We start from the raw sequence: 15,827 nt of genomic DNA, 5'->3' as shown, positions 1-15,827 counted from the left end.
ATAATGGTGTAACTTTATCTAAACTTTTTGGAAATGTATTGACTAGTTTTAAACACCTACATTTAAAAGATCTTACACTAACACTAGACACAAATCAGAGTGGTCAGGCACTTGTTTTAGGACCTATACATACTGCAACAGGTGTTGTAATACATCAGTCAGAAAAATATAGAATGAGAAACTTATTGCATCCCAAACAAAGACTAATCCTAAAAGGTTTTGAAATATATCATTAGTAAACTGCTGTGTGTGGAGAGAGTGGCTCAATTAAGAAATATTTTGGTTACAAAGGGTTCTTAAATTGGCATTATAAGGAATAATCAGTATGGCTTTATAAAGGATAGGTTATGTCAGACAAATTGAATAACTTTTTATGATAAAGTAAGTTGGAACTTGGGCAGTAGGATTGCAGTAGGTGTGCCAACATAAGAGAAACAATGCTTACAGAGAAAAATAGCCATTACAATTTCAAATAATTTATTGAAAGTCCTTTAAAAATTGGTATCAGACACCATATGGGATCACAATATCACAATATACTTTCACCTTACACTTTATATACCTCTGTTTTTTTGATACTTTGAGAGGTTTATGTAATGAAGAATGGAGACGTGTCAGTTGACTTTTGTATATCATAGTAACATAGTCATTTAGGTTGAACAAAGACACACAAGTTCAACATTGTATGTCTATTACCTGCCTGACTGCTAGGTGATCCTGAGGAAGGCATAAAAAAAAAAATCTGATGCCACAGAGGGGGAAAATCCTTCCTGACTCATCAGACCAGTCCTTCGATCAACTTGTACTATATGGTATCAGAGGGAGCTCAATTGGTTGATGAGAGCAGGGAATAAGAATTCTGAACTGTTACTTTTTTTTTCAGTTTACACAACTGAGAATCTAGCTCATTAAAGCTTTATTTTTAGTTGTAGTTGGTTTCATGCAAAACAGATTTATTCAGGCACATTTAATTAGCTTCAATGAGGAGGTGAACAAAAGCCTTGACATTGGGGTGCCATTTGATTCAGTACTACAGAGAAGGTTACTGATTAAATAAGAAGATAAATTGGCCTTGAACATATTTGACTTTGATAGAGTCTTGGCTGAAGTATAGAAAATGTTCAATTTATCACCACTCTTTGTAATCTAAGGGCCAGATTCATTAATGTACGATTGAGTCCGAATGCTAAAAAATCGTATTCTTTCCTAGTTTTAGAGCTGTGCATTTTTTCTGTGATTTTTTTTTTATTAATTTCTGCAACTTTTTCGTGCTTTGCGATAATTTGTGCGCCAAAATCGTATTTGTTGCAACGTTTACCAAAGTTTCGTTATTCATTCAAGCTTCGGAGCTGCAGAGTGCCAGTCCTATGGGAGGCTTCCAAAAAAATGCACTGAAGGTTCAAAGTCAGAGTTTTTTGCGCCGTTTACGATCGTTCAGATATGAAAATTTCAGAACATTTGGATCGTACCACGATATTTTCATACAACCACGATACAAAATTTTTGCGCTTTTAACACACATCAGAAATGATCGGATTTAATTAGAATTTTTTCAATCGTACTTTTAAATGTCCGAAATTCGTACTTTGATAAATGTGCCCCTAAGTGTCTCTTCACATTTTTCAATTGGACAACTGTTAGTAAAGTGCCATGTGAGTCTGTCTTTCGTCTTTTGTTTATTTATGGCCTTGAGTATGGTATTGTAAACTCAAGGTCATCCTATTTATCATACTGTGTGAAAAGATTAACGTGAAAAAACGGTGTTAAAAGCTGTGTAACATAAATGGCAAATTTATCAGTGTCTTTGTTTTATGCAGCCCGAATGCTGCATTTGATTTGCCACCATTATTTGCACCCTTCAAAACTTGTGTAATCTGTTAAAGTCAATAGGATAAATTCAAGTGCCAAGTAAGTTCTTGGCGGAAGTTGCTCTGAAAAAACACATAAAACCTGCAAAGGTTAAATTCCATATTTTCCCATAGCATTTTCAAGTGGCTGCTTACTTTTACGCCAGATTTTTACACAGTCACTGAAAATCAACACACGTTTTTTTTTTTTTTCTATACGGCTATGCCTGGTGATGTGTGGTGTATTTACTCACCATTATTTAAAGCGTATTATAAATAGGCCCCTTAATGTTTGTGTGCAAGAGCCTCCTTAATTCAGAGGCATTTGGGGATTACAAACTGTGTAGCTCTAGGCACAGTCACTCTGTGGCTATTAAAGCAAATTTGGAATTGTCTTTCATAAAAAAGGGCATCAGTTGCTAAAAAATATATCAGTAAGCTGAAAAGAGTGTAGAGACATGCAACTAAATTGGTGAGAGGAATGGTACAAAACAATATATGGATATAAACAATGTGGAAGACTTTCAAGGTTGGGGGTTGTTTTTGCTTCAGAGTGGACATGATAACTCAGTAGAGGATATTGTAGAAATTTAGACATAGAAAAGAACAAAAAAATAGACTCCACTCAAAGGAAAAAGTGTTTTATCTTTATTACACTAGCTTTCAAGGTTTAGCTTAGTAGATAGTCCAAGAAAAAACTTCTCTGATAGCATCGAAGAAATGTGCTACTGACAAGGAGATCCCAAAAGTCCTAGGCATGTTTTCAACAGAAATAGAGGGTGCAAAAATGGTAGACACATGAAGCACCTGCAAAATTTGCTTCTGTCTTTTTAGTATCAGTAATAAGAATATCATACTACAATAGTGAGACTCCCACAACAAGTGAGATATTGTCAGTATTGGTGGATGCAAAACGAGCCACTCAATCTTTTGATGCCAGGTGCAAGTAGAAACCTGGCATCAAAAGATTGACTGGCTCGTTTGCAAGTAGAAATGCAAGGAAATGTGGCTGGGGTGTCGGTTATACAGGTATAGGACCCGTTATCCAGAATGCTTGGGACCAAGGGTGTTCCGGATAAGGGGAATTTTTGTAATTTGGATCTTCATACCTTAAGGGCTCTGGTGCATGGGGAGATTAGTCGCCCCGATATGACATCCCACCGGCAAACATGTAAATCGCCGGTGGGATGGCATAAGCGGCGGCACGATTTGCGGAAATCGCTGAAGTTGCCTCGAGAGTGTGCGAGAGCCCTAAGTCTACTAAAGAATCAATAAAACATTAATTAAACCCTATGGGATTGTTTTGCATCCAATAAGGATTATTTATATCTTAGTTGGGATCAATTACAAGTTTTATTACTACAGAGAAAAAGGAAATCAGTTTTAAAATTCTGAATTATTTGATTAAAATGGAGTCTATGGGAGACGGGCTTTCCGTAATTCAGAGCTTTCTGGATAATGGGTTTCCGGATATGGGATCCCATACCTGTACCATTCATCCAGATATGGCATTTCAGGAACAAACATGAAAGGTTTACTAAACAATTTTATGGAGCTAAAGGCAATATCCTGCAGTATTTTCATCTTCTGAGAAGTCCCAATGTTCACATTCAAACAGTGTTATGGTTGCATATATTATTTAAATCATCAGGGTTAAACAAATGTTACATGTTAATATTGTCTTTGAAAATATTTATTATTATGGATTATGGATTATTAGTTTTTTTTAATTAAATTTTGGATGTGGATAGCCTTATCAAATAATGCCTTTTGTCAAAGTTAGTGATAAGCAAATTTTTTTGCCAGGCATGAATTTGCAGTGAAACTCATTACACCACTGGGGAATTGTTTTGCGAAAGGTCTGCCAAATTTTGCCACAAAAAATTTACGGTAGTGTCAAAGAATTTGTGAAACTATGCGAAAAATTTGCAAACTGCGGATACTGCGCAACAGATTCTCTCATAACTAATCAAAGTGTGTTCACTCTAGATTAACTCTCCCAAATTAAAAAGTAAAACAGTTGGCTCAGACAGTCCAGACTCTATATGTGTTATTGTAAAATGCGTTACTGAACTAAAGATTGAAACAGATGGGTTAGTGAAACAATCAGGAAGCGCTTAACAGAACTACACTAAAATATCACCACCTTTGTTAGAAACTGGCACATCTTGATTCCAGAGAATCTGCTTTGTTGTATAGAGGAAACCATCCCAGATCACTCGACACAACGCAGCCAGTAAAAAGCCAATACTGATGTATGTGCCAAACATTTCTCATTTGTAAGATAAAATTTCCCCGTTCAGTATCTTGCAGTGACACTTGTGCCAAGCTTTGCAGTTTGTGTCCTTATTATCTTCATGACAGCCATTTCGTATCTCAGACGCTTCCTGTGCTTCAAGCTAAAGCAGTGCAAACTCATTTTACTGGAGCCAATTTAATGCAGATAAATCTTACTGAACAGCAGAAATAGGAAAGAAAGTGTCCCAAACAGGACGTAGATTAGGTCTGGATGGTGAAATCACAGCAGGGGTGGTGCACTGAGACATGGGAGCTTTATTGTCCTGCTTGAAATCTGCAAGGAAACAATTTTTAAATTTACTACTGCTGTCCCTGAGGAACTATCAATGTCTGGTTTTACCTAAAGTACCATAGTATATTTTGTAAGCAGGCATGCTGCACTCTTTTTCTGCCTTTTTTTTTTCTTTGTGAGCATGCACTCTGTCCTTTTTTTTCTGTGTACTTCATGTGCTGCCAGTGAATTTCTGCTAAATTTGTTAGGTATCTCCCCCCCCCCCACTTTCTTTTTCTGGCTTTGTTACACTGGGAGGTTTGAGTGTCCAGTCAGGACGTACTGTTCTTTAAATGTACCATACATTTGTGTTAATTTGCCCCAAAACACAGCTGGTTTTCCATTTCCCACATTAACTGGTTTACATACAAATACATGCAGTTCCAGCCTAAACAACAATATACCAGCTGGATGTATCCTGTAGCCCATTAAGAGACTGAGAAAAGAAAACATTTGCTACAGGATCATATCCTTACCGCTGAGCCTGAGTAATCTTGCCTTTTTGCCATTGTAAAGGGGTTAAAATAAATGCCCCATGATTTGTGGCTGCCCAGTCTACATTCTTGCACGTGTGTGTGTAATGGTTTCTAATCATATAATGTTTGTGTCACAAATTTCCCTAACATTATGGATTTGGTGCATTATGCTGTGATCAAGAGCATAGTAAAATTAGGCAAGCACTTTAATTTAACAAAAAAAAGCTCTGTGGCACATATGAGGTGCCTTAAAGTGTGCTTGCTTGTTGATCTCAGGTAGTGACATGACAAATGAGACCTATTACATGACACACAGAGGGGGCAGGTGGTGTGTTTCATCAATACTTCTCTGGTGCCTTTACATTGTAAGCTCTTGTGAGAAGGGTCCTCTGATCCTATTTTTATTCTGTAAACTTAATTTATTCTAAAACCCCTGTTTATTATAGATTAATTTAAAGCACTGTTTAACCTGCTGGTGCTATATATTTATATGATGATGAATGTTCCTGACTAATATTGTAGTTTGCCTATATGACTATAACAGACAATGTTTGGGTGATATAAAGATACATCAGTTACACTGACTTTTATTTGTGTGCCTGCAGAGTTGTTGGAGAAAATCCGAAGACGAGATGAAGAAATGTGGCTTCTTCAGGTAAACTGTTTCTGTTACCTCATTTTTCTAGTTTATTTCTGCTAACAAATCACAATACAGAATTTGAATTTTCTTGTCCACCAGAGCTAGATCTGCTCTCTGTCAGTTTATATGTTTCTTACTGTATTTGCACCATTCGGAGATGGACAACCCTAGTTGGAGATTTTTAGACGAAGATGATTGCCACTTTCTACTTAGGAATTTCCATATAACAGCCTGTATAGTAATACATTTGTAGTGCTAGGTATACTAAAGGATTTCTCAGGATAGTTAGATTTTTTTTGGTTTCTAATTCTGTTAGAATGCTTACACCATAAGTAATGCATCTGTTAAGTCCCCTGTGTTTGAAGGGGGGATTTTTAAATATCATATAGTAATATTTTCTTGCCTGTATATTCTGCCACTGTCTACCCAGTGTATATTGTTACATGGTTGTCAATGTTGGCGACAACCAGCTACCCAAAAAGCAGATTTATTCTATGGCTTTTCTATTAATCAGCTTCCCCAATTTTTCTTGCTGTAAATAGGTTATGCTCATGCTGTGAGTGTCAGACTAAGAGTGGAGGAAATTAGCTGTAATAGGTTGCAGAAGCATGTGTTACTGAGTAATTATCCTGAGCATCTGAATAGCAAACAATATGAGTTGCTTGTTTGCTGTAGGGGTTTAGAAATTATACAGTTCAACATAAAAATATAAGTAAAAAATTATAAAAACCTACGACCGACCTATTAGTACGAAATGCTTAAACATCCACAGAAGACATTGCTTTCTTTAAAATCACTCCAGTGGCCAAAAGCATTTGTGGGTAAGGGCTCTGGCACACGAGGAGATTTGTCGCCTGTGTTTTTTCCCCCTGTCGCTTTGGCGACAAGTTGCCACGACAACACCCACGAAGAGATTTCATGCGAGTTGAGCTCCAGGCAATCTGCTACCCATGGTACACTCAACAGTTACCCCCCCTCATGTTTACTCAAGTCGCTCAGAAAAGGGTCTGTGTGCGATTTGAAACAGCAGGCGATTTAAAGTAGCCTCGTATGTTTTGATGCTGGTGATTTCCATTGATTTAGCATTGTCGTCTTGTCGCTCGTCTTGTCGCCAAATCGTTCCTAAAGGGTAAACCTTTCCTTGCTGGCTCTCTTGATCTTTTTGTGATTTATAGATCAAAGTGAAACCCAAAAACTTTGAATCTATAGGGCTAGCACAATGGTACTTTTTCAAGTCATATTCGAGGCATATTCTATGCTGCATGATATAAAGAGTTAATTTAGGTTTACAGTTGGGTAATTACATGGTTTATTGAGGACAACTTAACACTACTGATTTTTTTGATACAGAAACTAGGAGTGGTGGGAAGGATGACCTGGGGAATGTTGCCATAGGCAAGAAACATTTGAATTTTTCTTACAAAAAAGCAACATACTATGTAAAGGGGCTCAATATCAGGAGCAGAGGTTGAGTGATTTAGGTGAATAGAGGGGATCTAATTTAGACACTGGTAGTAACTGGTATTTGGACACAAGGGGGATGCAGACCCAAAGTTTGGCCCAATACGTATTCTAGTTATGTTGCTTATGGTTAAATGTTATTGTAGTACAGCATAAAGCAGGTTTTTTTTTTTAAAGGTTGTTTTTTATTGGTTTTTATAACAATAGGATAGGATAGAAATAGAAAGGAGAGAAAGAGGAAAGTAAGGAAGGGATTGGAGAGTAAACAGTTATTGTGCTGTTGTGGCTGGTGAGTCTGTCTAAGGAACCAGATGTTTTCAAATTTTGCTCTGGCACCTCGCCAGGTAAGTTTGTATAGTTCCAATTGCGAATTGACCAGGTTAATCCATTTGCGACGCGATGGGGGTGTCGGGCCCATCCAGTGTAGAGCAATGTTTTTTTTGGCATAAAAAAATAGCAGTCTCATTAGTAGTTTTGTATTCCTTCTGGGTACCAGGGTGTCTAGGGTGCCCAGTATGCAGGTGGCCGGGTTAAGTACTTGTGGTAGTTCCAGTTTTGTTCCCATGAATTTTGTGACCTTGCTCCAGAATTTTTGTATTTCAGGGCAGTCCCATATTAGGTGCATGAAGTTGGCCATGTGGGCTTTGCATCTTGGGCAATTAAAGTCAGTTTTCCCCATATTGTGTAGTTTTTGTGGGGTAAGGTAAGTCTGATGGATAATTTTAAATTGTATAAGTCTGCCTCTTGTGCTTATTAGGGGCTGGTATAAATTGTCTATGATTTCTTCCCAATCATCGGGATTCAATTATATCCCAGAAGTCTCCCACTTAAGCTTCACCCTAGGCCGTGGGTCATATCTCTTAGTATAAAGCAGGTTTTTTGACGTGTTTTAATTGTTGGCAGAACTGCTAGAACAAAATTTGTTTATTAGTCTGAATTATATTTATATGATGTTCTTACAATGAAACTTCTGTGGTTATTGCATATATGGTAACTTTTTATCATGGCTTTTTATGTATAAGCAGAAATGCACACACTTCACTTTCTTTTCTAACTGAGCTGGACCTAGCAAGGACAGGTAGCACTAGGGTGGAAAACAGCTGCAGTATGATGAGGCAGTCAGTTGCATAACCGTAAGAAAGCCCAGCATGGAGAACAGAAAAAGGCTGATCCAGGTTTTGTGCTACAGATTTGCCAGATTGTGTGAGGAAGTTGGCACTGTAAACTCACAAAGATCAGCCCCATCTATAACTCCCATTCTAAGCAACCTTTCTAGGTAGTGGTGGTAAGGAGAGTAGGGTTAGGCCTGGGCAGATTGTGTATTTATAGGGGATTCAATTAGTCAGGATTAGAAGGCTGTTTTTTGCTTCTGAGTTTAATTTCAAAAAGAAACGGTCAGAAGGTGTTATAACATCCTTTCTTTTATATACATATCTGTCATAACAAATGTATTTTACAGGTAAATGCCTCAAGAAAATGATGAATACATTTTTTAGCAGAGCCAGCAATGAACAGAAAAGCTAAAATTATGTATTAAAATGTTTACAACTCAATATAGGAAAGTAGTACAGGATTTTCACATCTGTCTTTGGAACAGTTCTGCATAATCATGAGTAACCATACTACTACTATGTTCTAAAACAAACATTTTATTTTTCCCAGGATCGAATTATGGATCTGGAACGGGTAAGTAACTGCTAAATCGAACTAGCTATTGACTAACTTTGATGCTTAATGATTTAGGCATAAACTACAAATGTCTTTATAACCGTAAATCTGTGGTTTTAGCCAACGTAGACTTTGCCCCATCTTATAGATTTCTCTCTACAAACAATTCTGCCTCGGCAGAATTCTCCCAAAATAAATATTGCAAATATAATGCATTAAGCAGCTGTCCAGGGAAATGCAACTTTTGTAAGTGCCTTGAGGATCACATTAGCATAGTAACATAGTAACATAGTAAGTTGGGTTGAAAAAAGACATACGTCCATCAAGTTCAACCATAATGCCTATATATAACCTGCCTAACTACTAGTTGATCCAGAGGAAGGCAAAAAACCCCATCTGAAGCCTCTCTAATTTGCCACAGAGGGGAAAAAATTCCTTCCTGACTCCAAGATGGCAATCGGACCAGTCCCTGGATCAACTAGTACTAAGAGCTATCTCCCATAACCCTGTATTCCCTCACTTGCTAAGAATCCATCCAGCCCCTTCTTAAAGTTATATAATGTATCAGCCAGCACGACTGATTCGGGGAGGGAATTCCAGAACCTCACAGCTCTCACTGTAAAAAATCCTTTCCGAATGTTTAAATGGAACCTCCCTTCTTCTAAACGGAGTGGGTGCACTCGTGTCCGTTGGAAGGACCTACTGGTAAATAAAACATTAGAAAGGTTATTATATGATCCCTTTATATATTTATACATAGTTATCATGTCACCTCTTAAGCGCCTCTTCTCCAGTGTAAACAGACCCAACTTGGCCAGTCTTTCTTCATAACTGAAACTTTCCATACCCTTTACCAGCTTCGTTGCCCTTCTCTGGACCCTCTCTAACTCAGTAATGTCCCGTTTGAGCACTGGAGACCAAAACTGAACAGCATATTCTAGATGGGGCCTTACCAGCGCTCTGTAAAGGGGAAGAATAACCCCCTCCTCCCGTGAATCTATACCCCTTTTAATACAGCTCAAAACCTTGTTTGCCCTTGCAGCTGCTGCCTGGCATTGCTTGCTACAGCCAAGTTTATTATCTACAAGGACTCCAAGGTCCTTCTCCATTATGGATTTGCCTAGTGCAGTCCCATTAAGGGTATACGGGGCTTGCATATTTTTACATCCCAGGTGCATGACCTTACATTTATCCACATTAAATCTCATCTGCCACTTAGCTGCCCAGATTGCCAGTTGGTCAAGATCCTGCTGCAGGGATGTCACATCCTGGATAGAATTGACTGGTCTGCAGAGTTTTGTGTCATCTGCAAACACTGATACATTACTCATAATACCCTCCCCTAAGTCATTTATGAACAAATTAAACAAAAGTGGACCCAGTACAGAACCCTGAGGGACCCCACTGAGGACCTTATTCCAAGTAGAGAATGTACCATTAACAACCACCCTCTGTACCCGATCCTGTAGCCAGTTTTCTATCCATGTGCAAACGGCTTCACTAAGACCAATAGACCTTAGCTTAGAAAGCAGTCGTTTGTGGGGAACGGTATCAAATGCTTTGGCAAAATCCAAATAGATGATATCTACTGCATCCCCACTGTCCAGCTTCTTACTTACCTCATCATAAAAAGAAATTATTATCAGCTAAAATTTTTGAACCGAATCACCAACATTGCAGTATTTAGTAACTGTGGTTCATGGATAGAAATGTTTGGTAACTTTTTGCATGTTTAATAAATCCTAATGCTGTATGTAATGCAATGGTTATCTCTCTTAAAAGACAAGAAAAGGCACATGATAAGTAAGCCCAGTATAAAAGCCTGTATACAGCAGATTTGATGAACCCACTTAATGATCATTCAGACTCTCCTGTATAACAGCATTCCTTTTGCCTGCATCTTTAGAACTGGGTGATTTCACACCTCTCCTTTTTTTTAACCCCCACCCTGTGCTCTGGGCATGGAGCATGTGCAAAGTGCCACTTGCAGCAGTTTGACTGGCCACACCACAGTCACATCATGTCACTTCACCTTGGACTGCATTGCAACACGCACCCTTCTGGGCAAGGGCATTATAAACAAAATTGGACCTCTGTGATAGATAAGGAATTTGTAAGCAGGCTTCTATTGTCACTATGGCTGCTTATGCAGGAATAATCTGCAAGCCCAGCCAGTAATAATTTAACAGTAACTTCAGGAAATATAAGAATTAGCCATATAGCATTTACTTCTGTAGAATAATCTGTGCCCATATTTTCTAAAGTTTGAATGTGTCATCCATAGAAAGCGGATTATTATTATTAGTGTTAATATGTTAAGATGCCAGTCTGCTCACTCATCTAATTTCTGTAAAACAGCACAATTATATATATTGATGTACATAGATTTGTAATAAGCCAGGAGTCTTTGGCATTTGAAACTGATTTCTAGATTTAAAAGTTGTTATTGCTTTGCACTCTGCCATTTCAGCATACTGGAAATGCTATTAATTATATCTAGTATAAATAAATTTGAAGCAACTGGACTTGTTTAGTAATCATTGAAGACGTTTCACTACTCATCCGAGCAGCTTCTTCAGTTCAACTGACTGGTATGGGAAGTCCTCAGCATATATACTCTTCCACTAATCCAATCACAATGGCACTTTGTAACTCTTCAGAAAGGTGACATCTGAAACTCACAGAGGTGTGAATGCTGTGGAGTTACTTTGAAAGGATTACCCAAGTATCATGCAACTCTTCAAACAGGTGTTACTTGTTAAAGTTGCATGAATGGATGTGTGAAGAGTTCTGAAACTGCCGGGGTACAGATGTTAGAACAGCATTATATGTAGCAGACAGATGGTGTCGAAGTCCCCCGCCTCTGTTAAGGGATGGTTTCTCCACTTTGACATGAATGGCCTCTTTTACACCTCTTTCAAACCAGCGGTCTTCTTTGTCCAAAATTTGGACATTGCTATTTTCAAAGGAGTGTCCCTTGTCTTTTAGGTGTAGAAAGACAGCAGAGTCCTGGCCTGTAGTGTTCGCCCTCCTATGCTGAGCCATTCGCTTGGAGAGCAGTTGCTTTGTCTCACCAATGTAAAGGTCTGTGCACTCCTCGCTACACTGGACTGCGTATACAACATTGCTTTGTTTTTCCTTTGGTGTTGGATCCTTTGGGTGTACAAGTTTTTGTCTCAGTGTGTTGCTAGGTTTGAAAAACACAGGGATGTGGTGTTTGTTGAAAATTCTCCTGAGTTTCTCCGACACTCCTGCTACATAGGGGATGACTATATTGCGCCTTCTCTCTGCCTCAGGACGGTTATTCCTTTTGGTGTTCCTGTTGGGCTCAGTTGCTCTTGTTTTGACAAAGGCCCAGTCTGGGTAGCCACAAGCTTTCAGTGCTCCTCTGAGATGTTTACATTCCTTGTCCTTGGACTCTGTATCAGTTGTTACACTTTCCGCCCTGTGGTGTAGAGTTCTAATGACACCCAGTTTGTGTTCCAGCGGATGGTGGGAATCGAACAACAGATATTGATCCCACTGTCCAGCTTCTTACTTACCTCATCATAAAAAGAAATTATTATCAGCTAAAATTTTTGAACCGAATCACCAACATTGCAGTATTTAGTAACTGTGGTTCATGGATAGAAATGTTTGGTAACTTTAATTATAATGGACCAAACCTAAGGGCATAAAAAGAATGAAAAGGCAGTCTGCATGAGTGCTTCCTAACTCATTCACAAGGGTGGGCCATCAAATGAATGGGGAATGAGGACCACATGCATTTTCAATAACTTGGCAGCATTGTGCCACATGAAAAACGAATACAGTGAGATCAGAGGAAGAAACGGTTGGGGTTTACCATGTATAGGGAATCTAACAATGTCACAATGGATTCAGTTCTTGAAGCGTAGCATGCAAACAAAAGTCAATGCTGGTGGGCTCAGCAGATTTACAGATATACATTACACATGGGGAATACATGTCGCCATGTTTTAGAACAAAAGCAAGAATGCATTGTTACAAAAATGTGTTAAAGTCACAGTTGATTCTTAGTATTGGTAAAGTCCCATTCATACAGGCAACAGATCAGTTTTGGATTCTATATGGGTTTTCATCACATTATTTAATAACATCAAGAAAATGAATCATATTGCTTACACAAAAGAAGAATTAAAAGCCATTTCCTAAAAAAGGTCATTATGACTGATTTTGTGTGAGAGTGTTTCGTATATTTACATCTCCTGCCAAGAGCTATTCAGTTGCTACAGCACTAAGGGCTACAATGCCTGGATAGAATGAGATTTTCTTCGCCATGAGATTTCTCGCTTATTGATTCAAAATACTAATCTTCACTTGACTTACTGACTCCTGCAAAAACCATCACAGTTCTGTAGGGTATGATTTATATGTGGACAGCAGTGCCCCTTTACATCATCTCACTGAATTTGTGGGATCTTCAGAGCCCACCTTGGGGAGATAAGCTTAGGACCAAGTGATAGGTCAGACGAAGTCGTATGTCAGCACCCGCTCTGTAATCTTGCAGTGGCTTTAGGATGGACATTTTTCTTTCAGTTTATTAGCTTCTGGAATCAGTGGCAGACTAGAAACAGCTGACTGATTAGATGTTAAGGTGCTTTGACATTTTGTATCAGGGCTAACAAACAATGTGACAAAAACCTGTCTGGGGAAAGCACTGAGGCAGCAGAGGAATAATTAAGGTTTCTTCATGCTATTGTGACAGCTCTCTTATTGAATGCTTTATCTCGCCATCATTGCTCTAAATTCTTAGCACATTAGACTTCCTTTTGGACACACAGGGAGCTGCTTCAGTAACTGGGCTCTACAGCACCATCTTGTTTGCCGCTTTGTTTTGTTTTTGTTCTATCAAAGTAATTTTGCCTTCAAGAGTTCCCTTCAGAAAATACAGTGTATTATTTCTTAACTCCATGCTCTAGAGTAATATACCAAGTAGAAATTAGAAGTCATTAGATTCATGAACACACCTTATGCTGGTATTTTGTAGGTACATCCAGTTATTCAAGAGTCTGGCCATTGAGTAGTTTCGATAGCAGTGCTAAGATGGGGGGCAGGTGGATTAATACAGCATACAGTAAATCACTTGCCGTAAAAGCCTGCAGTTTTAACATATTCATCTCATGATATGTGCCAACACCAAATTCTCAGGTTAATGTCATGGATTGCACACCACAGAATTTATTTGGTCACCATGCTACAGGCCAAGCAGCAAGCACAGCAGGTATTCAGTGGGGCCGCATCCAAGCTGCCCTCCTCCAGCCGCTGCTGTGCTTAGTCACTAGCAGTATTCCTCCACTTTCCATTTCCCAGTGTATCTTGTTGTCTAGCTATAGCTAGGTTACAGTAACATGACCTTCAGTTTTTACCTTTTGTTTTTTCTTGTTTCTTGTTGCTTTTTAGTACTACTGCAGTCCTATTCCTTGATGTTGCATAAGAAGTGGCCTTGCAGTGCAACCCAGTGAGGGGTGATCAAGGTTACTTTTTTTTCTTTGAGAAGGGGGAATATTTGGAGGAAAGATTGACCAGATTAAGACCTTAAAGAGATACTGACGCCAGAAATTAAACCTTTTTTTCTATCTATCATAAAATTGTATTTGCATGCTAGTTTTAATTTTGCTATAAAAGTACTTTGATGCTTTTACATTACCTGATCTGATCATGTTCCTCTATGAGGGGCTGCCATAGTTGTGCAGTACCTGAGGACAGTCAGGTTGGCAAAACAGTCAAGTTTAGGAACTTCAAATAATTACTTACAAAAGCAGCCCTGTAAGTTAAACATAATCAACCTGACCTATAGGGAACTTTTTACGTACTTTAATATTTTGAAGAGTAGTTTTTTAGTGTCTGTATCGCTTTAAAGAAACAGTAACACTAAAAAAATGAAAGAGTTTTAAAGTAATAAAAATATAATGCACTGTTGCCCTGCACTGGTAAAACTGGTGTGTTTGCTACAGTAGCACTACTATAATTTATATAATAAGCTGCTGTGTAGCCACGGGGCAGCCATTCAAGCTGGAAAAAAGGAGAAAAGGCACAGGTTACATAGCAGATAACAGATAAGTTCTGTAGAATACAATAGTGTTTTATCTGTTATTTGCTATGTGCCTGTGCCTTTTCTTCTTTGAATGGCTGCCTCCATGGCTACACAGCAGCTTATTTATATAAATTATAGTAGACTTTCTGAAGTAAACACACAACTTTTACCAGTGCAGGGCAGCAGCACATTATATTTTAGTTACTTTTATACACTTTCATTTTTTGGTCTTACTGTTCCTTTAATACTTGCTTAGGCTACCTCCAGACCAAGACTTTTTTGCCAACAGAGACAACACAAATACTGTGCAATGCTGCCCTCTTAGCAGTAAAAGGAATGACATTTGCTTAGCACTGCCACTGGATGCCATTTATACTGTCTTACAGCCAGGGGGATCTCCGACTACATTACTTTTAGCTAACAACATGACAGGGTAAAAGAGAGAGCTCTAGCATTAAAGATTAGTACACTAAAGGGTGCAACCATTACACCTTACAGAGTTACACAACTCTGTGTCCCTAGTATTATAAGTGTCCCTGCAGGGTCATAGGCGTGTTTTATCACACCCGGGATGTCATTAAATAACAGAGGATTTTGGGTGCAACACCTAAATACTTAGCTGTGTTGCAACCTGTGCACAGACATGCAATACTCTAGTTAATAAATCTATGCAGATATGCTGTGAAATCAACAAATAGAAAAAAGGTTGCTATCATTTATAATTTATTCAACATTATAAATTCCTTACTGTGTAACTCGACTTTCTAGTAATATAATCTGTCTGTTTAATGCCTACCCCTGTTATACCCTTTTTCCTATTATTAAAATAATTCCAAAGTTATTCCATAGTTTGTATATGTTTATGGAGCAACCTAAGTAAAGAAGAACTGAACTCTGATCATGTATTAAATGAGAAAGCATGTGTTTTATGCATTGGGAAAATATTAATGTTTAAAGACAGACCCCATTGCTCCACATATTTCTGCACAGTGACCTTGCACTGTCTGTTTTGCTCTGGCTTGGTGGGGGTTTTTTTTCCCTTTTCACTGGTGTGAGAGCAAGGACAAAATATCTGAATGAACAGAAAGTTAGGTTAAAAAATAATGAAATG

At 38.4% G+C, this 15,827-nt stretch overlaps 1 protein-coding gene across 3 annotated transcripts in view; it reads left to right on the top strand.

The window, feature by feature from the left end:
- cep128 (centrosomal protein 128kDa) overlaps window positions 1-15,827 on the top strand; it is a 120,759-nt gene that overhangs the window by 87,857 nt on the left and 17,075 nt on the right. For all 3 annotated transcript variants that reach the window (XM_031890960.1, XM_031890961.1, XM_012969281.3), the window contains exons 21-22: window positions 5,498-5,547; window positions 8,656-8,679. In XM_031890960.1, the coding sequence (XP_031746820.1) occupies window positions 5,498-5,547; window positions 8,656-8,679 (74 nt within the window). The remainder of the gene's footprint in view (window positions 1-5,497; window positions 5,548-8,655; window positions 8,680-15,827) is intronic.

The sequence above is a fragment of the Xenopus tropicalis genome, chromosome 8 (genome assembly GCF_000004195.4).
Source record: "Xenopus tropicalis strain Nigerian chromosome 8, UCB_Xtro_10.0, whole genome shotgun sequence".
Taxonomy (NCBI): domain Eukaryota; kingdom Metazoa; phylum Chordata; class Amphibia; order Anura; family Pipidae; genus Xenopus; species Xenopus tropicalis.
The sequence above is the reverse complement of the archived record's forward strand: the minus strand, read 5'-3'. Positions and strand labels throughout refer to the sequence as shown.